Source organism: Catharus ustulatus, chromosome 11 (genome assembly GCF_009819885.2).
Source record: "Catharus ustulatus isolate bCatUst1 chromosome 11, bCatUst1.pri.v2, whole genome shotgun sequence".
In the NCBI taxonomy this organism is placed as follows: Eukaryota; Metazoa; Chordata; class Aves; order Passeriformes; family Turdidae; genus Catharus; species Catharus ustulatus.
The window spans coordinates 1778729-1805650 of NC_046231.1; the positions used below are offsets into that span (position 1 = coordinate 1778729).

The 26922-nt window shown below is 39.6% G+C and overlaps 1 protein-coding gene and 1 non-coding gene across 4 annotated transcripts; both read left to right on the top strand.

Moving 5' to 3' along the window:
• Positions 1-21: 21 nt before the first annotated feature.
• On the top strand, positions 22-15534 carry GPATCH1 (G-patch domain containing 1). Of its 3 annotated transcripts, none has more exons than XM_033069728.2 (20): positions 22-138; positions 1063-1197; positions 1560-1645; positions 2048-2208; positions 2543-2640; positions 2763-2821; positions 3146-3391; positions 4263-4410; positions 5131-5210; positions 6219-6423; positions 7025-7312; positions 9028-9209; positions 9472-9599; positions 9864-9997; positions 10325-10494; positions 11121-11328; positions 11999-12109; positions 13380-13504; positions 14021-14166; positions 15249-15534. In XM_033069728.2, exons 1-20 carry the CDS (start codon positions 60-62, stop codon positions 15268-15270), a joined length of 2811 nt encoding a protein of 936 aa, XP_032925619.1. In that variant the 5' UTR covers positions 22-59; the 3' UTR covers positions 15271-15534. The 3 variants fall into 3 exon arrangements, with proteins under 3 accessions (XP_032925619.1, XP_032925618.1, XP_032925621.1); XM_033069727.2 differs by having other exon boundaries at positions 11118-11328; positions 15249-15533; XM_033069730.2 differs by having other exon boundaries at positions 23-101; positions 11118-11328; positions 15249-15526.
• Positions 15535-23314: 7780 nt separating this feature from the next.
• TRNAT-AGU lies at positions 23315-23388 on the top strand. Its single transcript has one exon. It is a non-coding gene; the product is annotated as a tRNA-Thr (tRNA).
• The last annotated feature ends 3534 nt before the right edge of the window (positions 23389-26922 follow it).

The following is a 26922-nucleotide window of genomic DNA, read 5'->3' on the forward strand; positions in this document are numbered from 1 at the left end:
GGCCGCTCCGCCTCCCCCTTGTGACGCCGCCATGTCCCGCGCGGCCACCGTCGTGTAAGATGGCGGCGGCGGAGAGCAGCGATAGCGAGGAGGAGGACTTGGTGAGCTATGGAAGCGCGCTGCAGCCCCTGCAGGAGGGTAAGGGACCCCCGGGAGGGAGGTTTGCCTGTCAATGCGTTGTGGCGAGCGCCCGAGAGCGGTCCGGCGTGAGGGGCTGGGGCCGAGGTATCCCCAAGGGCCTGCGTGGTCCGGTCCCTTCCTTTGGGGAGCTGTGGCGTGTGGGCGCAGAGCAGAGCTGCTTCCCTTCCTGCTGCTGCCGTGGGGTCTTTCCCCGCAGCCGTGCTGTCCTGCGAGAGGATGTGGCCCAGCACAGGCCCTGGGGGCGGAGTGCGGAAAGGCCTTCGCGGCACTGCACCTGTTTGCGGCTGCGGCTGCGATACCCCGGCCTTGTGGCTGAGTGGAGCTGGGTGTTGGTCTTTGCTTCTGTCCTTTCCTCCAACCCCTCAAAAAAAAAAGTACAGTTCAAGTATAACAGTTCAGGTGTACGCAGTTATGCTAATCTGACTGCCCGATGTTTATATTGACATCCTTTATATTGAAATCAAGGACTAATGTACGGTTGTGACTCCCTAGTCTGTGTCACTTTATTCAAGAAATATTGTTTAAAATAGGTAAATGTTTTGTTTGTGTTTTGTTTCAGTTTAGACACTTTTGATGTGTAATTTCTCAAGCAATTAGTGAAGAAATCCTGCCAGAGGTCTTGCATACTTAAAAACTAAAAGTTTCTTTTCACAAGAAAAAATCAAATGTTCTCAGACGTTAGTAGAATTAAGGATTTTTATGTGAACACCTCACGCTTTTCCTTCACCAATGTGCATCAGCGATGTATACAAATAGTTACAATGGAGTGGAAATAAATGTAAACTGCTGATGATTTCCATGTCAGGGTGGCTGGTGTTTGATCCTGTTCTTGCTTGCAAGGAAGAAACAGCTTCTGGAGGAAGTAGGAATTTGCGTATTCGTGTAAAGTTGTGTCTTACTTTCTAATCTATTTGACTGCAGGTGAACGAATTAAAAAGCCAGTTCCTCTTCAAGAACAGACTGTTAAAGATGCAAAGGGACGATACCAGCGTTTCCATGGCGCATTTACTGGTGGCTTTTCTGCTGGATACTTTAACACAGTTGGTACAAAGGAAGGTTAGATATTTTCCTGTCTTCTGGGAATGGTTAAATTGAGAACTATATTGTCATGTTAGTGAAAACAAATTAACATTAAATTGAGAGCCATATTGTCATGTTAGTGAAAAAAAATTAACGTTTAATTGAGAGCTGTATTGTCGTGTTAGTGAAAGAACATTAGCTGTCATTAAGCGTTTTTGTTCATGCTGTTCCTGTGAATAGTTGAAACAGTATTGCTGAAGCTATTCTCCTTGAGTTTTTGGACTAATTTTACAGATATTCCTTTGATGTATCCTTATGATACAAGGTTGAAATGTTGAATTGTTTTTGAATGCAATGTTGCCTTAAGTACCTTACTTAAATGTTTAACTTGTCCAAAGGATGGACACCTTCAGCTTTTGTGTCATCACGGCAGAAGAGAGCAGATAGAACTACTCTTGGACCAGAAGACTTCATGGATGAAGAGGTACATTTAGAAAGGAATTGAAAACTTGTGTAAATAGTTGCCATGGCAACAAAATTTGAAGTAACCTTGAAATTCCTTCTTGTATACAGTGTTATCCTACTAGGTTATATAGACTATTTCATAGGTTCACTTAAGAAACTTCTGTAATGTCAGTATTAAAAAATAAAACCAGAACTTAAATCTTTTTACTTTATCAGAAAATGCAAATACTTTTGAAACTGTGTAAGATATTTACACTAAAGTTCTTGTAAAAACAGCTGTATAAGTGGCTTGAGAAAATTAGCAAATATGAAGGTCATATGCCATTTTCATTATTTTACTATTACAGTAAGTGAGAATTTGAAGGATGAAGGATTTGAAGGATGTTCAAGCTAAATGTTTTCATTTTGTGTATGTTTCCAGGATCTTAGTGAATTTGGGATAGCACCAAAAGATATTACCACTACAGATGATTTTGCATCTAAAGCTAAAGACAGAATAAAGGAGAAAGCTAGACAGATTGCAGGAGTAATTGCTCCCATTCCAGGAACCACTGCATTTGATGATTTAATAGGACCATCTAAGTAAGTAAACTCACATAAAAGTTTGCCAAACCATTCCTTTCACTTAGAAGTGTTGTGTTGCTTAGAAAAGTAACATTTGACTGCTGTAATTCTGATACTGGAAGATCCTGCAGTGTTACATTTCCTAAGTGGATTTTTGTTTTGAATGTGCAGACTTGTACCAAGTAAACATTTATGAACTGGAAGGTGGTGTGTATGCAAATACTGACACATTCAGATTTTATTTTAAAGCAGGATGTAAAACCAGAAGTTCAAATATTATACATGTACATTATTTATCAACAAATAATAAAGGTGTGGTTTGAAGTAATTTGGGGTTTTGTTTTCTTTTTAGAATAACGGTTGGGGTTGAACTGTTACGAAAAATGGGCTGGAAAGAAGGACAAGGAATTGGACCACGAGTCAAAAGAAAGCCATGCAGACAGAAACCTGGTGAGTTCAGGGAAGTTCCTGAGCTAATTAACTTTCCTGTTAGTGGAAAGTAGACTGATTAGAAAGTTGATTTTAAACCCTCTTTTTATGAATGTAATATGATGTTATGATGTCTCTTACAGATCCTACAGTGAAAATATATGGCTGTGCATTACCACCTGGACTGTCTGAGGGTTCTGAGGTACTGAACAGGCAAAAGGGGTCTGTTGATTTATGCAAGAATATGTGATAACAGATAAAAAATCCCCAAACATTAAATTCTTTAATGTCCTCGAGCAGTACATTAAAATGAAATTTCAAATCTTAAAAGTGTTTATAATTACTGTCTATGCTTAATGTGAAGAAAGGTTTTAATATCTAAATTTCTATTTTTGCTATGTAAGCAGGTATAGTTCGTACATAATTCAGGAAATGCAAACTTGCTCGTGCTAACTTGATGTTGTAAAAGCCCAGCATACAGAACTTTTAGTCATATTTGCTCTTAGAAGCTTTTATTTTGTCCAAGGATGAAGAAGATGAATACCAGCCAGAGAATGTGACGTTTGCACCAAAGGATGTAATGCCTGTAGACTTGACTCCCAAAGAGAATGTCCATGGGCTTGGCTACAAGGGTTTGGACCCCTCACAAGCTCTGTTTGGTGCATCTGGAAGAGAACACCTGAATCTTTTCACAGGTGGTTCTGAAGAAACAAGCAATTTACTTGGTGATCTGAGACACAGTAAAGGAAGAAAACTAGGTATTACAGGTCAGGTAAGGACATTTTAAAATGCGTTTTATGATTAGTGCAGAAAAATCCACATACATTTTGTTTTCTCTTAAGTGAAAAGCTCCTAGTCATTGCAGTATTATTGTAAGAAATGTTAAGTGTGGTTTGAGAATAGGATTTTTTAAAAACTTATTTTGAAGATGTGGAAAAATCCTTAGAACATTCAAATGCCTTCACTTACTGAAACTATAAAAGACAACTATAAAAACTACCTGACTGAGTAGCTGGATGGAAAAATATTCTGTGTTACTTTGATTAGATAAAGTTAATATTCATTATGTTTTTAGTTTATGTCTTTTGTCTACAATACTTTCAGTAATGCCGTATCTGTCAACTAGAGAGGTTTTGTGTTGCTCCGAGGTATTTGTAGTTCTGATCTAGAAGAATTGTCAATGTATATTTTCTGGAAATTGTTTAATTTCCCTTTTAACTTGACTTTTTTTTTTTCCTTTTGAGAACCTAACCTGCTCTTAGTCAGATTGCACAAGTTATTTTGGTGCAACTAGTCTGCTGTCCTTGCCTTGTGCACACCCAACTTGCTGTCCCTCCCTGCCAAGGGAATGCAATGTGTTTGATTTGTGCTCACTGAGGTGTGGGGTTTCTTTTCTCCCTCAGTTTCTGTGGTGGAACTGTACAGTTTTCCCAGTGTGTGGGTAAATAAATATATATATATACACATATGTATACACACACACATATATGTGTAGATATATATATATATACACATACATATATATGTATATATATTTAGTAGGTTTTATACAGATGAATAGATAGCCATGTAGGTGTGTTCTGATACCTGACTTAAATGTATTTTTACACTTTTGAGTTCTCATTTAAAAATGTGTATTTTAGGCTTTCGGTGTAGGAGCTTTAGAGGAAGAGGATGATGATATTTACGCAACTGACACACTATCAAAATATGATACAGTTCTAAAGGATGAGGAGCCTGGGGATGGCTTGTATGGCTGGACAGCACCAAAACAGTACAAATCCAAAAAAAGTAAGAACTGTGGTTCTCTTTAAAGAGTGACTGTAATATGGGCGGGTGGCAGGTGGGAAATAGTCTCTATTTGCCATATATTTTTATTTTTAGCCTTGATATCTGAAAATTCAACTAACCCTCCTTCTGTATTGAAGTGTTCAATTATGGAAATATTTTCCAAAGTCCTCCACTAATCCCAGTGTATATTAAACCCTCACAAAAGGACAATATGTGCTGCTTTGTGAGATAGAGTTCAGTTTCACTGAAGAGAGCAAGTGGTTGTGAATCATCGTTACAAAATATGACCCAGCACTTAAAAATGACTTTTTTTTTTAGATAAACCTCTGTATTTTTAAGATAATTTTTGTAAATTTTATCTATCTTGGTACCACTTTATTTTTACTACACTGTGTAAGTGCGTGGAATGTTGTCGTAATTTCTGGAGTACCTGTTCACATTAGTTGTGCACATTAATGACACTGATGGTGTTAGCTGTGCACAGTATGGATACTCTTATTTCACTAGAAGCCATATTCAGCCTGCAGCAATCACTCTGCTAGCAGTTCTCACTTGTACAATACTAATCCAGAATCAGAACTTTTCATTTGAAATGAAAGATGGTGAAGACGAACTACAATTATGATTCATAATAAACAGTGACATATGGAAAATATTCAGAAAAAAAATTGCCTAACATGCATGTTTTAAGTATTGACCAGCTCTGCAATCATTTTGTAGGGCCTGAAAGAGATTTTAAATATATAGGCAAAGTCCTGGCTGGTTTTTCCTTGGCATCAAAATCATCAGCTCCAGTCAAGGTAAGCAGACAACAATATTTCATGTATTAATAACATAATTAATCATGTGAACTGTGCAGACTCTACTGCTTCTCAGTGTTTTTCTGTTCTTAGAAGTAAATGTTTTGGTCAGCAGTAAAAATTGCTGAATGAACAAAATTACAGCACTAGGGGTTGTTCAGTAGAAACCTAAAATTTTTCAGATTCCTGAAGGTATTTAAACTTTGCATGAGTACTAGATTTGAACAAATGTCTTCTACACTATCCACTGCTATTTGCCATAAAGTTGGAGAAATGGTTTAATTTACTTAAAAAGAAAAAAAGTTACATATATTGGTTTTAGATCTTTCGTACGTAACATTCAGTTTTCTTTAAAAAACATGCTTTGTCCACTTTGCTATTTTGGTGACAGTTTAATTTCTTAATTCTGTGTTCAGGTTAACATAATTCATACCATATATGTTTGCATAAATTAGAATGACAGACAATTGTATGACAGGGCCCTCTTTCTAAGGAAGAATATTTGTGTGGTATAGAAGATTGCATCATATAGGGAGCACAGAGAACATTTTAAGTAATAGTTTGAATTAAGAACTTGGGAAAAGCACTTTGAAGGACATTGAAATACAGTAAGCAGAGAAGTACTCAGTAGTCCAATTAATTGATTAAAGTATTTGACTTCAGTTTAAAAAAAACAGTTACTAAATAATATTAAGAGGTATTTTCTCAAAAGCAGTGCATTCTAAGACTCTTGTTAATTTTTCTGTCACTTAATGTGCACATTTTCCCATTTTTTTATAGTTGTAAATATGTTGTCAATGTATTTGTTCCCAGAGTTTATTTACAATGCCACTTACTGGTTTGGTTTTAAAGGAATTGGTACCTTGTACTGTCTGTTTCTGCTGCTAAGATGTAAATTGAGGAATTCTTAGGCTGAGCTGATTTTTTCTGAAACACATTTATAAGTGTTGCATACAAAGTTCTCTTTCTCAGTGGGTTTTTTGTTTTGTTGCCCCTTTCCCCCCACAGATTTATCCACCACCCAGCCTACCACGAAATTACAGACCATTTCATTACTTTCGACCTGTGCTAGTAGCTGGGAATGAAAACTGCCATCTACAAAAGGCATTGCAGGAGTCAACTGGGAAACTTGAGAGTGGTCCAGCACACCAAAGCAGGCATGCTTTGAATGCAGCTCAGAGGAGGGAACAGCTAGGAGAGACTGAGTTGAAAGGTACCAAGATTCCTCACTCTGCTTGTGTTTCAAGCATGTTTGTATGTTTATTTACAGAACAGTAAGAATTTTCTCTGGCCTTGAGTGCTTATTTTCTAACATAAACATATCAAATCTATTTACAGTAGCCAGTTACAATTTCATTGTTCAGTTTCATCTCAGCAGTTGAATTTTTACATAACTGTCTGTATTTTAATTTACTTAAATATTTTAAAATATGCACAAAAAGTATGTGTTGGATTGTGTTTTGTTGGGGGGGTGTGACCTTTTATGAATATAGTAGACTGTAATGATTTTCTCTGTGAAATGATGTTTCACTGAGATACATTCAAATATACTAAAAAGGTAATTTGTAACTGTGCCTCAGTTTTGTATCTACAGTAGTAAACTTCATAGATTTATATGTAAATACCATAAAAGATGTAATAGTGGCCAAATTTTTATTTGCCATGTTTGCCATTTCATTGTTAATTTCTGCTTAAAAGCATTTTATCTGAAAGTATAGGCTTGTGTTTGGGATTTTTTCTCTACTAAAGTGGAAGAAATTGTTGTAGTAATTTTTCATTTCTCTTCATCTTTTACTTTTTTTTTTCTGCTTTAGGTCCAGCTCCTTCTATTTTGGAATATCTGTGTGAGAAAGATAGAGAAAGACTCAAAGAAGTGAAACAAGCATCTGAACAACAAATGAAGGCAAAGATGGAGTCTCAGCAGGCAGCAAACAGCAGATTGCAGTCAGCCTCCCCAGAAGATGCTGCTCTCAAATGGCGAACACTGCTGGAGGGACAGCTAGCAGATGCTGGTTCTAGTGACTTCAAACCATTTGCAAAAAATCCAGAGAAACAAAAAAGATATGAAAATTTTGTGAAGAGTCTTAAACAAGGAGAAAAAGGTAAAATGTTTCTTGATTAATTTTTTCTCCTCCGTTTTTTTTGTTCCAATGCATTTTATATTCGCTCTGAGTTCTCTTTCTGGATTCCACAGCATTTCTCCTTTTACTTCTTTTCAGGACCAATGTTAACAGAAATCTTTACTGACACTTAGTCGTGTTGATTTCAGGAAAACTGCTCAGTTACACAATTATCAGCAAGTCTTGATTTTAGGTGTTACATTTCGTACTTCTATGATGTAGCAGAAGTGAAGTTCTACTTCATTTTCTGGATTTCCCTTCTTTCATTTGCCAAGGTACACTTCAGCTTTGGTCAGTGGAACAAGCCTTTTAATTAAACTATTAATTAGCTTGTTTCTCTTCGAAGAGTTAAACTGGCAGATCATACAAAGGCAGAAAGATGGTTGGGTAACAGTAGAATCAAAAGAAACCCCATACCCTCTCCAGCAGAGGAAGATAAGAACTCTGAAGTGAGTGAAGTATTTCACACTTGTCAAAGCTTGTATTGTATGTCCTTTGGATACTCAAACTTCTGCTGTCACTTATGTTCTTCTCAGAAAAATTTATGACTGTAAAAACACAACATACATGCAGAGGTCTTACTCAAAGCCAAAAAACATCCAACCTCCTTCATCATCTCTTTTCATGCTGTTTCAGTCTCCTTCCATTCTGTTCAGAGTTTTGCTATTAAATGATAATGTGGTGTATCTTTAGATTAAACTAGATGCCTTGTGGGGAGTTCTCCAGTACTGTGATTTTTCTGTAGGACCTAAAAAGCTGAAATTGATCTATGGAGTTCATCATCAGCCTGTGACTTTAAATTGACTTGAAAAAAACTTTTAAAAAAAGAGTTGGTTTTTTTTCAATATTTGAAGTACACTGGGTCTATTGGGGAAGAAGAAAATGGGTACCAGGGAACCTTGACAGAGGAAAGCATGTAGTGACAGGTAGAAAACCTGGGTTTGTTGTTTAATTGTGGTTTGGCGGGGGGTGTTTTTTTAACTCCTTTTCATTATATAAAATAAATATTTTCTGGTCAGTAGCCTCTTTTGGATACCACATTGGGACAGACTACTTGATCTTTGAACTGATAGTCCCTCTGTTCAGAGCTGGATTTTCCCTGTGTAAAACTGAGTATTCTCAATTATGACTGTAAGTGCCTCCCTAGTCACAATGATGAAAATGTAGAAATGTATAAACAACTGGAATGGTTCAAGGTCTGTTTTACTGTATTTGCTTTGCTGGTGTTACTTCCTCTTCCTTTTGGGACAAAAAGTGAACCAGTTGCTATAAACCTGTGTGCAAACTCCGTATTTTTCACTGGACACTATAGACCAGAAAGCAAGTTATGAAAGCCTAGCCAGGCTTAAACTCTGTGTTTTATTTGATAAAGCTTTGGGTTATACTTTTTGTTTTAATCACATGTTTAAATCCATTAAGTATTCTGTACATTCTTTAAAGGGCAATGAGTAAGGAATCAGTTTTATAAGTAAAATTATTTAAAATATCCATTTAGCATTTGGCAAATGCTGTCATTCTTGCTATGTTGAAACACTACCTCCATTTATCAGGGATTAACACAGTTGAGATTAATACTACCCTTAGTATTCATTAAATGCTTGCAAGAACACTTGCTTATTACCTAATTTTTGGTTTGAAAAGTGTTGACCCAAAGTAAACTGTCATCTCTGCTGAGCATTTCTCTCCTTATCTCACAGTAGAGACATTGGAGCGTTTTTTAGACCCAAACATGACAGAATGGGAGCGAGGAAGGGAGCAGGAGGAGTTCTGCCGTGCAGCCATGTTCTACAGATCCTCCAATTCAACACTGTCATCCAGATTTACCCGGGCCAAATATGAAGATGATGTTGACAAAGTTGAAGTTCCTCGAGACCAAGAGGTACATGTTACCTGCAGTCTTTTCATGCATTGGAGCTGCAGTTGTTAGCCCTGAGATCCTTTTTCTTTTAAACTCTTCTGAAGATAATGTCACTCTTTTGTTGCCCTTTTGTTTAGCAGCTTTTGAAACACACTTGGTGCATCCAGAGTAGTGATTTGTTAAACAGCATTTAAGTATTGATGGATCTGTCTTACTCATCAATCTTACAGCAATTCAGTAAGTTGTTGCTTATTTATCAGCTATAAACGTTTGACTTTTTCAGAATGATATTGACGATAAGGAAACAGCTGTGAAGATGAAGATGTTTGGCAAACTCACAAGAGACACATTTGAATGGCATCCTGATAAGCTGCTGTGTAAAAGATTTAATGTTCGTGATCCATATCCTGAGTAAGAGAATTGAGACTTCTCTTCCTAAAACTTTTTATAAATTCTGAGTTTTTCGTTTGCTTGTGGAAAATATGGCTCGATGTTTTCTTTTGTCATAAGGTGATACAGAACTGCCCAAAATTTTTGTGTCACTAAATCTGGTGCCCTCTGCTGAAATAGCATGCATTTGAAGGACTACTGTAGGGGCTTCAGCTTGTTGTAGCTAATTTGAGGACTTTTCTGTATTGAAAACAATAATCAGCAAACAATTTTATTTCCCTCTAGTTCTTCTGTAGTGGGTTTACCAAAAGTGAAACGAGACAAGTATTCTGTTTTTAATTTCCTAACTGTGCCTGAGCCAACCACATCTGTAACTCAAGCAACAACCAAAAAGATCCAAGAGAGTAACAGTGTCAACAGTAAGTTTGTTGTTATTTTATTAATTTAACTATACATTAGATAATAGGACAAAAAAGCATCTTTTTCACTGATAACCTAGCCACATGATTTTTTTCATTTAAAAAACCCAAACAAAGGAATTGAAAATAAAAATTCAGTGACATAAGAACTGACATTAGTGATATAAAGCTAATTTCTTTAACCTAAAAGACGTTTATAGGTCAAGTATTCATTAGAAAGATTTTTAAAATGTCAAACTGAAGAAGCAGAGTAATTTAAAATCAAGTAGGCCATGAAATGCAGAACAATGTGGCATGCAGGTGATTTGAATATTTTGGATGTTTTAGAACCAAAGAAATCTTCAAGGTGGGATGTGTCAGATAAAGAGAAGGAGAAGAAAGATTCTATCAGTGAATTCATTAGTCTTGCTAGATCAAAAGCTGAAAATCAGCAGCAACCACCAGTGCCAGCAACAGAACAATGTGGAACTGGGACAACTGAAAGTCTTCCCACTGTGGTGAGTTTACAACAAGGTTTGATCTTAAAGGGAGGAGCTGTAAACCTTGACAACCCAGAAATAAGATGGGTTAACATATGAATTGTTCTAATACCATCAGTTTGCACAAGAACCAACTCAGGATGACAAAGGCATGAGATGGCACTTTGAAGAATTTTGAGGTTATAACTCTGAGATGCAAGATGTATGCAGGTTAGCTCTGGTTATACTTGAAGTAGAACTTAAGAAAAAATGCAGCTCAGTTGTCTGGGAACTAAATTCAGTAACTTTACCACCGCTCTGCTCACAGGCATAGAATATATTTATTTCTCCTTTCCATAGAAGGGAGTGCATATTTTGTTTTCCTTTTGCTTAAATTTAGTATTATATAAATGAAGTTTTAATTAATGAATTAGAATTTATAATACCTGGGGATCTACTTTCACAAACTGCACTACTCTTTCTAGGACACTGGCTTAGTTCCTTTCTTCAGTGTTTCGGAGCTTTACTATTTGGGACCAAGATTGTTTATTTCACAGCTATTGTACTATCCAAATGTTTTGTAAATGCCTTGAAGTTATTCCTTATCAGAGAGAGATTGTTCATTTCTTTAGTGTTTAAATATAGTTTATGATGCTGTTTAGCAGGTAGCTGATGAAGATAAGAATCGGGAGGAAGAAAGTGGACGACCACCCATGGACTTATTTAAGGCCATCTTTGTGAGCTCCTCAGATGAAAAATCATCTTCCTCTGAAGAAGAGAGTGATGAAGAACAGCAACCAACTACTTCAGAAAGACAGTCAGAAACCACCAAGCAAGTTGACATGCCAGACAGTTCTTCCTCTAATTTACAAGGTAGTACTTAATGGATAATTTTAATGCAGCATAAAATAAATACCTTGTGAATCACACATTCTTGGACTGTTAGGACAATGCTTTGCTCCTGTGGAGATTATCTGAGATTGGTGGAGCTGGTCATGTAGAAAATGCAAATACAGCACTGAACAAGGCTTTGCATGTTACAGTGTTATTAGCATTGCCCTGTACCTTTTGTGTAGATTTTACAAACAAACTGCTGTATGGAACATGCTTATTATGCAGTGAGGGGGAACAAAACATCTAGTGTAAAAACATACTTGCAATGAAAATACTTACTGTCATAGTTGGTTCTATTAACATTTAATTTTTAGTGTTTATGAACCTTATACATCTCATGGAGTTTTTATTCCTTCTAAGTAATGGAAAAATAGTACTGTTACAAAAGGCAAGCAAACAAATGCACTGATAGTAATTTAATTAATAATTTGATAGTTTAAAATGTAAATTTTGATTTAACGGGAAAAAACCCTGCAAGTATGTTGACATATTTCAGAATTGCCAAAGCAGTCTGTGGAGATAGAGGACGCTGATCACTTTGCTTTCTTAAAGGTTTTTAGAAAGCCTCCTTGAACTTTCTTCAATACTTCTTGGAAAAAGTATTTTCTTATTTTCCTTTCAAATATAGCAGTTTTTGTTTGTTTCATAGGGACTGTGACTGCCACAACTGATCCTGGCATTTCTTCCTTGCCTGCTTCAAAGCGAGAACTGGATGCAACAGAGGAATTTGGACCAAAGTTGCCACCAGCTTTTTCTTCTGGTAGGTTCTGTAAGCATCTAGTGTAAATTCTGAATGTTGAAATTGTATATAAAATACTTGATTTCTCTCTTTAAAAAAAGTATTTGTGAATAGGCCATTTATCTCTTAAATGTGTGTTATGTAAACAGGCATCAGCAAATGTTTTGTTGCCACCCTATCACCCACCAAGAGGAACCTCTTTCCCTGTGTTCCAGTTTTGTTTTAAGTCTATAGAGGTGATGATAAAAAATGGATGTGAAAATACAGGACAGCCTTGCAATTTCATTCTTTAACAGATTGCAAAGGTATTTAATTACAGTGGGGATGGTGCAGGCAGGAGTTTTAGACATGTACAGTAAATTCATGAATACAAGCCGCATGGACTATAAGCTGCATCCCTGGGTGTTGGCAAATATTTCCTTCTTTGTCCATATATAAGCCGCACCTGAGTATAAGCCACTCTGTCGTTCCGCAGCGAGGACCCGCGTGCAACAAAGTAGCCAAATAGTAACAGAACCGCAGCAGGGCAGGGTTTACTGGCTCAGCTAAGGCTGTGCAGGCTCAGCCCGCTAGGGGCTGCTGACGGGGCCAGGTGGCCCAGCCTGGCGCTGCTGCTCGGCGGGGCCTCTCAGGGCCAACCACCGCTGCCAGTGGGCTCGGTCACCCCGACCCGGCGCTTCCCCGCTCCCGCGGCGGCGGGCGGGGACGGAGCTTCCCCGCTCCTGCTGTGGCGGCCAGGGACAGGAGCCCCCTGCTTACCCCACAGGCCCGGGGATGGCAGCACAGAGCCCCTGCCTTCCCCCCAGGCTGCGGTGACGGCAGCACGGGGCCCCCCCGTCTCTCCGCTGGGCTGCAGCAGAGAAGGGAAGGAGAGAGCTCTCCCTCCTCTCTCCCCACCCCCCCCCCCAGTGTCTCCCTCCTCTCTCCCCCCGCCCCCCCCCCCCCTTCCGTGCTGCTGCTGCCTGCAGGGAGCCAGGCTCCACCTGCGGCACAACAGAGTAACAATTTGTAACAATCGTGAAATGCCGGCTTTTACTGGCAAGTTGCTCAACTCAGCACCTTGATTTCCGCTTCTGGGGGTGGAAATGTCAGAAAATTATTCACATATTGGCCGCTCCTGAGTATTAGCCGCATTTCCGGTGTGGGAGCCAAATTTTAGTCAAAATGGTGCAGCTTGTATTCGTGAAATAACTGTAATTTCCTTTTTAAAATTAGGGGTTTTCTTTGTTTAATTATCATTAGGTTATTCTTCATACATTTTTATTCTTCATGCATTTGCTTCATACTTTAGGCACTACTTGGCAACAACAAACAGTGGTGCCAGCAACTTTTCCTGGGCCTAGTAGGAAAGAAAAACACAGGAAAATCAGAGAGAGGCACAAGACTAAGAAAGAACGCAAACGGAAAAAGGAAAAGGTATTCAATTTAAATACTGATTTTTTATTTCTTGATTCTTTGATCTGCCTTTCCAAATTTTTTATTATTTATGCTTGGTTGTAGAAAAAATATATACTGGGACTAGAATTTAAGCAACAGAATTTCTCTGATGTTTTGAAACTAGAAAATTATCGTGTTATGATGCTGCTTTTTCCATATACACATATGTGACTACAGGCACAATATTGTGGGTAGTTTCATGTTCTGTGTAGAATATATCAGATACATTCTGGGAATTGCATTCATGGCTTATATACAAATAACTGTAATGAAACATCTATTTTAGGGGAGAAAAGAATGCTTGGATTAAACGAATTTTGGTTTATAGGTTTTTTTTAAGCTTAGTCTGAGTAGTGGAAAAGAGTAATTGATAAGTGTTCTGTTTCAGTTAAGCTTTGAGTCCATACTGAAATTAACTTCTTTCTTTTGTTGACATTCAGAAAAGTCCAAGTCTTTCACAAGGAGATAAAGGATTATTTCTGTTCTTTTTTACAGAAAAAGAAGCATAAGAAGCAGAAGAACAAAGGAAAACACAAGAATAAAAAGTCAGAAAAAGACAGCAGCTCAGATACTACAGATAGCAGTGACAGCCTTAGTGATATGGATACCACAGGCTTGTCACCTAAAGAACTTCTAAGAAGGTAAGCAGAAAGGTTACTTAACCACTTGCAAATTTTACAGTGAATAACTAAAACATGAGTTGTCATTCTAGTGAACCTATTTGCAGCAAATGTGAATAAACCAGTTTCTTTATGAAGATAAAATACTGCTCATTTTGGTGAGGAATTTTAGGATAGAAACCTCTTAAGGTAAAGACCACTAAACACACAGGCCTAGCAAAGCTGATGGACATTACAATTAAAGATGACTGATATTTTTGGAAGGTATTTTGAATTGGAATTAAAAATTTAACTAGTACAGGTGGAATTCATGTTTTCATTCATCTGCTTCTCTTTACTTGAGAACATTGGAAGAAACATAGTCTGCTAAGATCCCATTCAGATAGATCTGTTGTGTGGCAGCCATGCTTAAGCTAGTCTGTGCTTCAGCAAGGGACAGTGAAGCAAGCAGAACAATACTGGTCATGTACATGTCTTCTAAATTTAAGACTGTGCTGTTATTGCATTTTTCTTAACTAGAGACTTGAAGATAGTGCTGACGTAAATGTGAGAATCAGAAAAGCACATTTCACAATATTTTGCACACTCTTGAAGTAGGAACAAATGTAACTGTCTCTAGTGGAGAGCACAGTCAGCTTCAGATATGTCCCATGTGCAACAGTCATTGCATTGTCTTCTGTACAGTGTCTGTTAGTAGCTGAAGAAATCTCAAGGCATTTGTTAAAGACCACATCCATCTGGTCTAATGGCAGAGTGATTGGGGTCCAGGTGTGGAGTGGAATGGGCAGGCACCAGCTGGCATTTGAAAGGACTCTGCCTTCCATTCCTTTGGAACTGAGTGTCAGTTATGTATTGGTGTTTTCATATTAAAAACCAAACTACTACTTGGAATTCTGTATAGCTAAAATCTGGTTTTATGCATTTTGCACAGAATAGATTTCTTTGTGCAAGCAGTTATTTTGGAATCTTCACATTTGCATGTCTATCATCAGTGAGAAGATGTTTTTATCTAATACAGCTCAGATCTCACTGTGTAACTAAGGTTTAAGAATGTGATGTGTGACTGTTTAGTGTGACATTTTTCCTTTTTTCCTCCCTTTTAGATTAAAACAACTTCAGCATTGAAGAGCTCTCTTGTGTTCTTCAGTATTGTGTGACTTGATCTCAATTTTTTGATCTCCTCTATGATGGTAGATCAGTGGTGTATAATGTGAAGCACTATAGATACAGTATTCATATTGAATTTCTTTGAAAGTAAATGTGCATATGTTTATTTTATGATGTTTCATGAGTTCAAAATGTATGGATTATAGAATATTGAAAAGACCCCTTTCGGAGCATAATAGTCTGAAATACTGTAGGCTCTGTTTTAATTAATTAAAAAAGAAATTTAATAAACTTTATTATTACAAATAAATTTTGTATAGTGACAATTTTTATGCCAAGGACCTCTAAAACACTGGAGAGTAAGTTTCAACCTGGGTTAAGTTAGGAAGTTAAAACTAAAGCAGTGTAAAATTTTTATTGGGTGCAAGTATTTTTATTGAATCTAATGCAGAATTTCACATTGCAGTTTTTGAGTATCCAGCTGTTATTTTGCCTTTCCAAACTGTATAGCATTTACTTTAACAGCTTCAAACCAATAACCTTTGATGGAGTCACAGAATCTGCTGAGTTGGAAGGGACCCATCAGGATTATCAAACCAAAGTCCCAGCCCTGCACTGTTCATTTCACATAAATTATTGTGGCTAATGAGCTACAACATTATATATGGTTATAAACAGCCTCATTTTGTGCAGCTACAAAGAAAACTACTGTTCATGCTACTTTTTCTCTGCAGTTGTCATATTGTAGAATAATTCCAGTGTGAACCATGAAATAATACTGAGCTGCCTGGAGGTGCTGGAGAGCAGCTCTGGAGCCAGCCTGGAGCCCTGGCAGGAGCTGCAGGTTCAGGTGTCTGGGAAGGGCAAGGCCACGTGCCCATGGGGACTTGGGGGACTGCTGGCAGCACAGGCATGGAGAGCTCTCTGCCACTTTGTATGTGCTTAATGCTCATGGCACCTGCTCTTAGTTCTGTTCACACAAATACGTGCTTGACCATCATCAGCAACGTCCCAAATCAGTGAAAAAAAGACTTTTCAAAATATCTGCCAAAATTTGTAACAGTCCTGGCTAAAACAGAGCTTGATGTGCTGCATTTTGATGGGCCAGAATCAAGGAAACAAGTGTTTGAAAGACTTGAGAGACTTCATGAGGTTTAACAATTTTTTTTTTTAGAGGAAGAAGAGTTTGAAACCAAACTTCCATAAAAATAAAAACACAGTCCCTATCCATCAGCATTTTTTTTTCTCAACCAGCTGCAGTAAATCTGCTCCAAAGTAAAGTACCAAAGATGTGAACTTTGCTCAGGCAAGTAGAATTTGGAACTTAGGATACATTCTCCTATGTATCCTTCTTTCATACTCCCCCTTGTGGACTAAATTGCCAGGTTCTGTGAACCTGTGAGTGCTGTGCAAGCAAATGAGTGTGCCTGTGCTGAACAGCTGCAGGCACTGAGATCTGGCATACAATAAACAGTCATGACTTAACCTAAGGATTGCTAATGAGTAGTAATGCATTAATGTCATAGGAATTCAGATGAAATAATTTAATAAAATATCTAAATGTTAATTTCCTGTGTGCAGTGCTAGCTTCTACAATAACCAGAAGTTTTCCAGGCATACTGAAAAGGCCTAAGAAGCCCAAAAGCATAAAAAATCCAGACAAGGTGCAGCTCAGCAGCATTATGTTAGCCAAGACCTGTGGATGGCTAGCTCCAAGAAACCAGGAAATGTAGAAGGAAAAAGACATCTTTCAGTGATAAGTAAACAAACTCATGGCAATTGTAAGCATATATTGTAGATGGGAAATATAAAAATGTCTCAATGTGTTAGTCATGACATGTACAGTTCAATAACTGTCAGATTGACAGTTCCAAACTTTCTTGCTTTGTCTGAACTTGGAACTGGAACTTTTATTTTTCTGTCTTCAGTAAAAGCTGTTCTCTTAAGTACAAGTAAACTGATATAAAGACCAGGAAATAAGAAGATAATCCATTAACTTTTTTTTAATGTATAGATAAAGTATAGATCCTTGAATGTTCTTTTTGCTGCAAAGGCTATAATGTGCCGCTTGCCCAAAGTGTCTAATTTCTATTTAAGAAATTTTATCTCTGTAATTTTTATCTAATGCAGTTTTCTTTAACACTCGTTGAGCAATACTTATTTTTCAGAATCTGTCTAAAAGTATTTCCCTGAGTATTGGAAATTTTCTGACAGCAATGTAGAGGCAAGATTATGTAAAATATATGAAGACAAGCCTTATTTCCTCCTCTATAGGAGCAGCTGGAGCAATTCGAATTCAGGAGAGTATGGTGGATTTGGATCATGGGGCACTAGGCCAACCCTGACTATTTTCACTCTGGAGTTCTCTTTTTTTCCCTTTGAAAGAGTAGATACCAAATGACTGGCTGTACTGAGAAATGATCTGAAGTTCTTGTTGACAACAAACAGTGTCTCTGTGAATTGACAGTCTACATACCTTCTGTAAAACAAAGATTAATTGTGCATGCAGCAGACAAAGACTTGGTAAGTCTAGAAGGGCACTTTTGACTGCAAGACTTTTATGACTCAACAGAACAAGAACATAAAGTGGCTTTGGTCTTTTTTTTTTCTTTCATCTTAGAGACATTCCTAATAATTCAGGTGTCAGTTAGTACATTGACACACACTGAGAAAATAAGTGAAAAATAAATTTACTTGCAAGTTATCAGGATAGCTCCTTCCGTGAAAGTCCTTGTGAGGGAGCAGCTCTAGGTCTGACACTTGGTGTCAAAAAGGGCAATTACAGTCAGAGGTACACGATTTTACTCTCATATTGAAGACCAATGAAAGAACACATCATGAAGGGTGTTTATGTTGCCTACTTTCTGATTCTAAAACCTCTTTTTACTTACCAAACAAAAATCTGATTGAAGTAATTGGGTTAATCATGGAAATGTAAGATGGTTTACCTGGGTGAAGATAGGATGACTGATCCTGTGATACTCTGAAATGTGAGTTACTCTGCATGTCAGCAGTCCTTATGGGATTTTGTGGTAGATGCTTACAGTCAAGTAGGTACCACAATCCATTTGTAAATTTTGATTCATGTTTTTATTTGTTTTACTAAAGAACTTCATAGAAACATAGAATTGTTTGGGTTGGAAGGAGCCTTAAAGATCATCCAGTTCCAACCCCCCTGCCATGGGCAGAGACACCTTCCACTATCCCAGGTTTATCCAAGTCCTGTCCAACCTGACCTTGGACACTTCCAGGGATGCAGCAGCCACAGTTCTCTGGGCAACCTGAGGGCCAGGGCCTCAGCACCCTAACAGCAGAGAACTTCCTCCTAATATCCAATCTAAACTTACCCTCTGTTAATTTGAAACTATTTTCCCTTTTCCTGTAAATAATCTCTCTCAATCTTTCTTGCAAACTCACTTCAAGTACTGGAAAGGCACAATTAGGTCACCCCAAAGCTTCTCTTCTCCAGGCTGAACAATCCCAATTATCTCAGTCTTTCCACCTAACAGAGCTGCCCCAGCCCTCTGATCATCTTGGTGGCTTCCTCTGGACCTGATCCAACAGCTTCATGCCTCTCCTGTGCTGAGGACCCCAGAGCTGGAGGCAGTACTCCAGCTGCGATCTCACCAGAGCAGAGCAGAGGGGCAGGATCACCTTCCTTGACCTGCTGGTCATGCCTCTTTAGATGCTTTACTTCAAAGCTTTATTTATGGGTTAGGACTACCTTATGTTTTGAGTATCATACAGATACAACAGAAGATAACCCTTTTCCTGAGATCACTTAAAACTGTGTGTGTAACAGGGTAAGCAGATAGAAGGTGATGGAGAAGTACAGTGGCCTCAGGTCTCCCCATGGGAAGCTTATTTTCGATATTTGAAAAAAATTCCTCATGGAAAGGCTTGTAACAGGCTTCCCAGGGCAGTGACAGTGCCATCATCCCAGAGGGGTCTAAAGGGAGGGATTGTGAATGTGGCACTAAGGGACGTGGTTGGGTGCTGGACCTGGCAGCAGTAGGTCATTGGTTGAACTTCATCACCTTAGAGGTCTTTTCCAACCAAAATGATTCCATGGTAAATGAGCCGGGAATTCAGTATGGGTTATCATCATCTCAGCACTTCAGCAGTGTGTTGATTGCTGCTGCATCAAAACAAAATGACCTTTAAGTGGCAATGCCTTAAGTTTCAGCTTTTGTATTTTTCAGATAGTGTGTAACTATGAACTCCTATAAAGTGTTATTGGAGAATTACTTTGGATGGGAAATTCAATCTGAAACACCGCAAGGTTTCTTTTAAATTGCAGCGACTACAGCATTGTTTCCTGTAAGAGATGCTCCTGTAAGAGATAATCTTTTCTCCCTCTGTAGATTTCAGGAAGCACTAGAGTTCTGGAACATCCAGATTTCTTTTCTGACTGCAGGGATTGAATTAAAGCCTTTGGATGGGTTAAAGTATGTTAAGCCACTCACGCGTAAAGTAGAACGTAAGTTTAAGTTTTAGGATAAGTAAGTGAATCAGTAGCAAGTTTTAAAATGAGGTTAAGTACTTTTAGTGAATAAAAGGTCTTAGGTGCCAGAGTAAAAGTATGAGTTCTAGTGAAGGTTGAAAAACATGGTCTTAAATACTAGTGTTTTCTATGGAGGCTCCAGGAACATAGTTTTAGGCATAATAGAACTATAGCACAAATAGTGCTTACATTTTTCAGATAGCTCAAGATAGACCATTTGTGGAGTTTATACGTAACCTGGCGTGTTAAGAAACCAAAATTCTGATAAGTTAAAGAGTGGTGATCTAAGTTTGTGTCTTGGTTTGTTGGGAAGAATCTATATAAGAGCATGCATTGGGGACAGCTGATGCTTTTACCATTGCTTTTGCCTTTTTCTTTTGCTTTGCTCACCACCATCAACAGCCAAGAAGAAGACAGGAGCTGCTGCAGCAATATCAGCTTCCCAGGACCTTGACAGGAGCAGCTTCTGCTTCTGTTTGGGACTCTAACCCAAAACTTAGCATGGACTTTAACATCTGGGTCTTTGCTTTTGAGACTGATGTGCCTTTGTAATAAACAGCTTTATAGCAACTATTAGCTGCTTGCTCATTTAAGATAACCGGACAAAGTTGGTGCCCAGAGCACCAGAGATTTAACCTTTCATTCAAGTACATATTCTAGTAAAGAACTGTTCTTCCTTTTCCTTTATCTTGGCCTGAAAGCCCAGGGATTTCAGAGTTATAATAATTCAGAGGGAAGGGGATCAAATTTTCCATTCCAAGGGAGGTTGCTGCCTTCCTTGGCAGACATCTGTCTTTAGAACTGAGACATTGTGTGTCTGGTAAATGTATGTGTTAATATTTACAAAACTGAGAATATTAAGAAGTAACCAAAAGGAACAACTACTCTCTTGATAAGGCATGACTAATAGCTCATGATTTAATTTTTTTTTTGTAAATTCTTGACTTAACTTTTCATAATTCTTGATATGTTGGAAGGAGCCTTTTTTATTAGTCTGTATGACAAAGCAAAGCTGAAAGATGGTGTTCTGAGTTTATATGTAAGCATCAATTACATCTGGCATATATGACAAAATCATAGCTATATAGCTTTTTAGATATGGGCAGGAATGTATCCTGGATTTGTGCGATTTAATTTCCTAGAAAATATATTCTTATGCAATTATCTATAGAGGTATTATCATTGTCAAGTCAGTTGTTAGTAAGTTTTTACATGTCTCTTTTGAGGAACAAGTTTATTTAAGGATTACATTGGATGGAGTTGTACCTATGATTTAGGAGAGAGCTTCTTCTCAGCAAGTAACAAGAGCCTGGATAGCACATAGTATTCATTTTGAAATGCTAAATTCTTGTGTATCTGATTGTTTACATGCTTACTTCTGTCCACAGAAACAGAACATTAAAAAGCAAACATGCAAAGAAAAAGTAAATATTGAGGTTTTCAAGTTTAGACCAGTTCCCTAGTGCTTAGTTACACAGTGCTTGAAGTGACAGGGTCATGTTACAGCACTTTTTCAGGTGGACAGTTCTGTAAATGAGGTAGCTGTGTTTAGTTATCCCTCTTCAGAGCAAGGCCTCCTGATTTCTTCTATAACCATAGCAATACTACCCAGAATTTGAGGTGGTAAGTAATACCTGCATTAAAAAAAGTCTATACTCCTCAGGTTGCTTTCTTTTTTTTTTTTAAGCAGATCACATAAAAATGCCTTTTTAATTGATTAATTAATTTGGCTTTAATGTAGTTAGTAATACAGAAGTAATTTCTGTATGTTAGAATAGATTGTCCTAAAATAATAAATCTTATATGAGAATTGGAAGTGTTCTTTCTTTCTTTATTCTTTTCAGATGTAAAAATCAAAGTTCCATTTTTCCCATTGAAGCAGGAAAAAAAGCAGTATCATTTTAGATGTTTGGTTCATTTTGAATCAGTGGTGGGACTGGTTTGGAAGTTTTCTTTTGAGTAATTTTCTATTTCCCAAATTGAGAGAAAAAAACAGAGAAATGCTAATTCTTACATTCTGGTTTTAATAAAAGCAGGAATTTTATTTATTGCTGTTTTTTGTCCATTACCATCACCTGTTTAATTTTCCAGTGACTAAATTCTCCAAGTGATAAGATAACTGTGACACAAACCAGAGCACTGGAGGATGATTAGAAAATACCAGGTTAAATTTAAAGAGGTCATACTAAATCCTTATCAGAAGATATAAAATAATAGGATGGAGACACAAGGAGGAACAAAATACATTAACTTGACACACAGGATGTCATGCAGATAAGCCAGAGTATGAAGAAACCAAACAGAAGAATTCCATAACATCCAACAGTTCACAAGAATGTTTGACTAATGTATGGACTGTGTGAATATGCATGTACCTCAGTAATGTAACAGTATAAAGGTAACAGTGTGGGGACTACTGATGTGTTCTTTGGCTGTTTCCCAGTGTGATAATTGATAAAAAATTTATGTTAATCATAAAAGTTTTGGGGGTTTGTATAAACCAGAATACTAAGGTCTGAAGTGAAGCACGGACACTTGATAGAGGAAAATATATTATTAAATCATTCTGTTTTAAATCCCCCTGTTATGAATATTATGTTTCTAAATAATTTGTAACTACTACCAGTTTGTAAAATCAGACTTTCCAATAGTCCGATAGATTTTGCAAAATCAGACTTCCTGCCTTTGTTTTATCAATGACTGCCTGTCTACAAACACCAGAACTTCCCGATTTCTGCCGGTTTTATCTACCAAGACCCGATGGTATCTATGGGACTGACTCCTAGAGACTTTACACAAATGTTTATTTCGGCCACCACGGCTTGCCTGGCAAAATTATGTCAACAAGAAAACAAAAATTATTGATTACCACAAGAGACCACACTATAAGAAGAAGCTGCAAACCAAGATTCGATGGAGTGTGGAGTGGGCAGTGACCCCTCATGCCTCCCCAGCGCTGCTTTGCTCCGTCTATATAAAATAAAGCAATCTAAATTTTGCTGACTATCGAGACTTTTTGTTTCTCATTTATAACACTAGGAGCACCCCAGCGCTGAACTTTTGTCTCTGATTTTATTCCCTATTAAACTTCCTTTTAAAAATTCTGTGGTGTTATCCCATTGTTGACGCTGGGAGCAGCAGCGCGTCTGTGCCTGCGCTCCTCCCCAGCCCCGCAAGAACCGCCCAAACCGCATTTCTGGCTATCGAGCTTGTATGAGCACACACGTTCGGTTCGCGCCGCAGCGGGCACGAAGCACACGGCAGGGTGCCCTTGTGTTTATCGTGCTTTCATTTGCCGTCATTACAGACCATTGAACCCGAGCTTCCCTTTGTATCCCGTGCCGAGAACCGCGGCCAGCCGCGGCATTGCAGGAGGAGGCAGCGCTCAGCAGTTTCGCCCATAAATGTCTGGAAGGCCGGCATTTATGTATTTTGCGCATTCTTTACGTGTGTTGTGCCGAGGCCAAACCTCGTGTGCGGTTCACGGTCAGGCCGAGGGCCGGGCCGGGCGGGGCATGAAGCTCCATTAAAGGCACTCTGCGGCGGCATTAAGCGCACGGCGCCGTGGCTTAGTTGGTTAAAGCGCCTGTCTAGTAAACAGGAGATCCTGGGTTCGAATCCCAGCGGTGCCTGCGCCGCGAGCGCGGCTTTTTGTGCCTGCCGCTGTTTTAGCACCGCGCGGGGCGAGCGGAGCCCGAGTGGGGGCGAGTGGAGCCAGCAGGGCCCGGCTCGGAGCCAGGGAACGGGGCTTGGGGCGAGCGGTGCCTGCACACAGAAACATCCGCTGCCTGGCTGCCTTGGCTTTATAGCGGGGAAAACGAGCTTCACTTTCGTGCTGGACTTTAAAAGATTGAATGAGAGACAAACAATAAAGCAGAAGGTTATAACAGCCGGGTGCTGGCATTCAGCCAAGCTGTTTTAGAGACACCGCTTACATCCTTCAGCCTGGTGCATGTTCATACACCTCTCCTGCATTTTCAAACTTTTCTATAAACTCTTTTCCATATTCCAGGAACTGTTTTACATGGCCACTCCTTGAGTCTGCCTTTTCTTCTGGCTGTGGTTTTAACTTATTTTACTTATCAGTCTTAATTTGGGCTGTGGTCTTCAATTTCTGCAGTCAGTGCTGGTACTGGTGCATCAGCAGCAGTGTCTTCACTGGGTGTTATCCAACCAAGCAGGCAGTTCACTCACTGCAAAGACACTTTATCAGCCTGTGTTACTGCTAAAGAAAACTGTATCTTAAAAACCATTTCAACACCACACATACAGTATCCACTCTAATATTTGCAAAAAGCCAATACCATAATATGTATCTATAACAATAGGGAAGTTTTTTTCCAGGAGTGTTTATTCACACAGAGTCAGGAAAATGCCTTTCACATTTTTTTCTTCTTACTGCCACATCTTCAATAAAACTTTTAAAATTATTAAATATGAGAGACTTCATTGCAAATTTAGCATGTAGGACTATTTCAGCCCTCTTGTTGAAGGTGCTTATTAACTCTTCAGATTATTTATATTTATCCATGGAAATATATGTAATACACGTTTTTGCACACCAGTATTTTTCTGACAAGATACTTATCCTACTTTAATGTCTCAAAATATTGCAACATTTTCCATGAAAGTGTGTGATTATGATATCAATATATGATTGATATTACCTGAGGAGGGTTCAGTGTGATATATAGGTTATGATGGGTATTTAAGAAGCACTTTAGAATCTTTCCAATTGTAATATTTATGGATGCCAAATGTAAACCAAATGGCCACAGCCTGTAAGAAAGTAGGATGAATTCCCAGTTTCTTAGGACATGTTTGCATTATGACTGCCTCCTCCATAAGGAAGCTTAAAATGCTCTCCATTATCTGTTAGTCCTGGCTTAGCAGGGAGCTCCCAGAGGACTGGAGGTGCCAGTGTGACCCCACCCCCAGGAAGGGATGGAAGGAGGATCTGGGGAACTCCAGACCTGTCAGCCTGACCACAGTGCCTGGCAAGGTGATGGAACAGCTCATCCTGAGAGATCACACAGCAGCTGCAGCACGCCAGGGGAGCAGAGCCAGCCAGCGTGGGGTTAGGAAAGGCAAGGCCTCCCTGATCAGTCTGAGCTTCTTTTATGACCAGGATGTTAGCATAGAAACACAGAATCACAGGATGAGTATATGCAGGTGCTTTTATTGAAGAGCTCTGGGAATCAGGGATACGAACCCAAATCTGACTCCCACATGGATTCCAGAGGGACCTGTTTTTATACCCTTTTCCTTATGTACAGTAATTTCACGATTATAAGCTGCACCATTTTGACTAAAAGTTTGCTCCCACCCCGGAAATGCAGCTTACACTCAGGAGCGGCTAATATGTGAAAAATTTTCTGAAATTTCCAACCCCGGAATTGCAACCGAGGTGCCGAGCCAAGCACCTGCCAGTAAAACCTAGGATTTTGCGATTGTTACAAATTGGTTACTCTGTTGTACAGCGGGTGCAGGCGGGCTCTGTGCCGGAGACGGAGGCTCCCTCCTTCAGGCAGCGCAGCCTGGGGGAGAGGCAGGGGGCTCCGTGCTGCCATCCCCGCGGCCCGGGGGGAAGGCGGGGGCTCCATCCCCGCCTGCCGCTGCAGTAGCGGGGGGGCTCCTTCCCCTCCTGCCGTCGCCGCCGCCGTGGGTGCCGGCGGGCTCCGTCCCTGCCTACCACCACGGGGCAGCGCCAGGCCAGGGCAAGCGAGCCCCTAGTGGCCCCGCTGAGCGGCAGCGCTGAGCTGGGCCACCTGGCCCCATTGGAAGCCCCAAGCGGGCCGAGACCGCACGGCCCGAGCCGAGCCAGTAAACCCCGCCATCCCGCGATTCTGTTACTATTTGGCAGCTTTGTTGCACGTGGGTCCTCGCTGCGAACGACAGAGCGGCTTATAATTGGGTGCAGCTTGTGTATGGACAAAGAACAAAATGTTGCCGACATCCAGAGATGCGACTTATATTCAGTGCGGCTCGTAATTGTGAAATTACTGTAACTATATTATAACTGTTAAACCCATATTGTTCTATTGTATACATTGATCTTATCCAAGCATGGATTCTTGTGATTTTCATCAGGTCCCCCAACATCCTTTCTCATGATTCTTGTTACCATTACATCGCTTCTCATGATTCTTATTACGATTAAACAATAATATATTCAATTTGCCAAACAATTTAACATTTAACAATCATATTATTTATCACATGATGACTACACAGGTGCAGTTTCACACGATCTCATAAAGACAAAGCTCAACATTAATTCCCAGGGCCTGGTTCCCTTTCCCAGCGCTACCAGACCCAACCTTTCTTTCCACTCCCTGAATCTATTGTATACAATTCCCATCATTTTAGAAGCATTTTTAACCCTACACTATCAAGGGGACCTGCCAAATAGATGAGAGAAGGGCTGTGGATGTGTCTACCTGGACTTCAGCAGAGCCTTTGATCCTGTCACAGCATTCTCTGGAGAAGCTCTGGAGAAGCTGGACAGGTGCATCTTCACTTATTAAAAACTGTCTGGTGGCCTGGTGGTGAATGGAGCGAAATCCAGTTGGCAGCTGGTCAGTCCTGGAATCCTCCAGGGCTCACTGCTGGGGGCAGGGCTGTTTATTGTCTTTATTGATGACCTGGATGAGGGAACCAAGTGTAACCATGGATGGTGCCAAGCTGGTCAGAGGGTGGATCTGCTGCAGGGCAGGAAGGCTGCAGAGGCTGGACAGGCTGGATCCATGGGCATGGATCCATGGGCTGACGCCCCTGGCACAGGTGACACAGGACCAAGTGCCAGGTTGCATCCTTTGGCCACACTAACCCCCTGCAGCTCCCAGCTGGGGAAAGAGTGGCTGGGAAGTTGAATGACAGCAGCAGAACCTGAGCCCAGCTGTACCCAGGTGGCCAAGAAGGCCAACGGCTCCTGGCCTGGATCAGCAGCAGTGTGGCTATCAGGAGCAGGGCAGTGATTGTCCCTCTGTGCTGGGCACTGCTGAGACCACATCTCAAGGGCTGTGTCTGTTTCTGGGCCCCTCAATTCCAGAAGGACATTGAGGGGCTGGAGCAAGCCCAGAGAAGAGAAAGTTGATTAAGGGTCTGATTAACAGAATAAGTGTGATGAGAAGTGGCTGAGAGAGCTGAGGAGCTGGGGAGGGCTC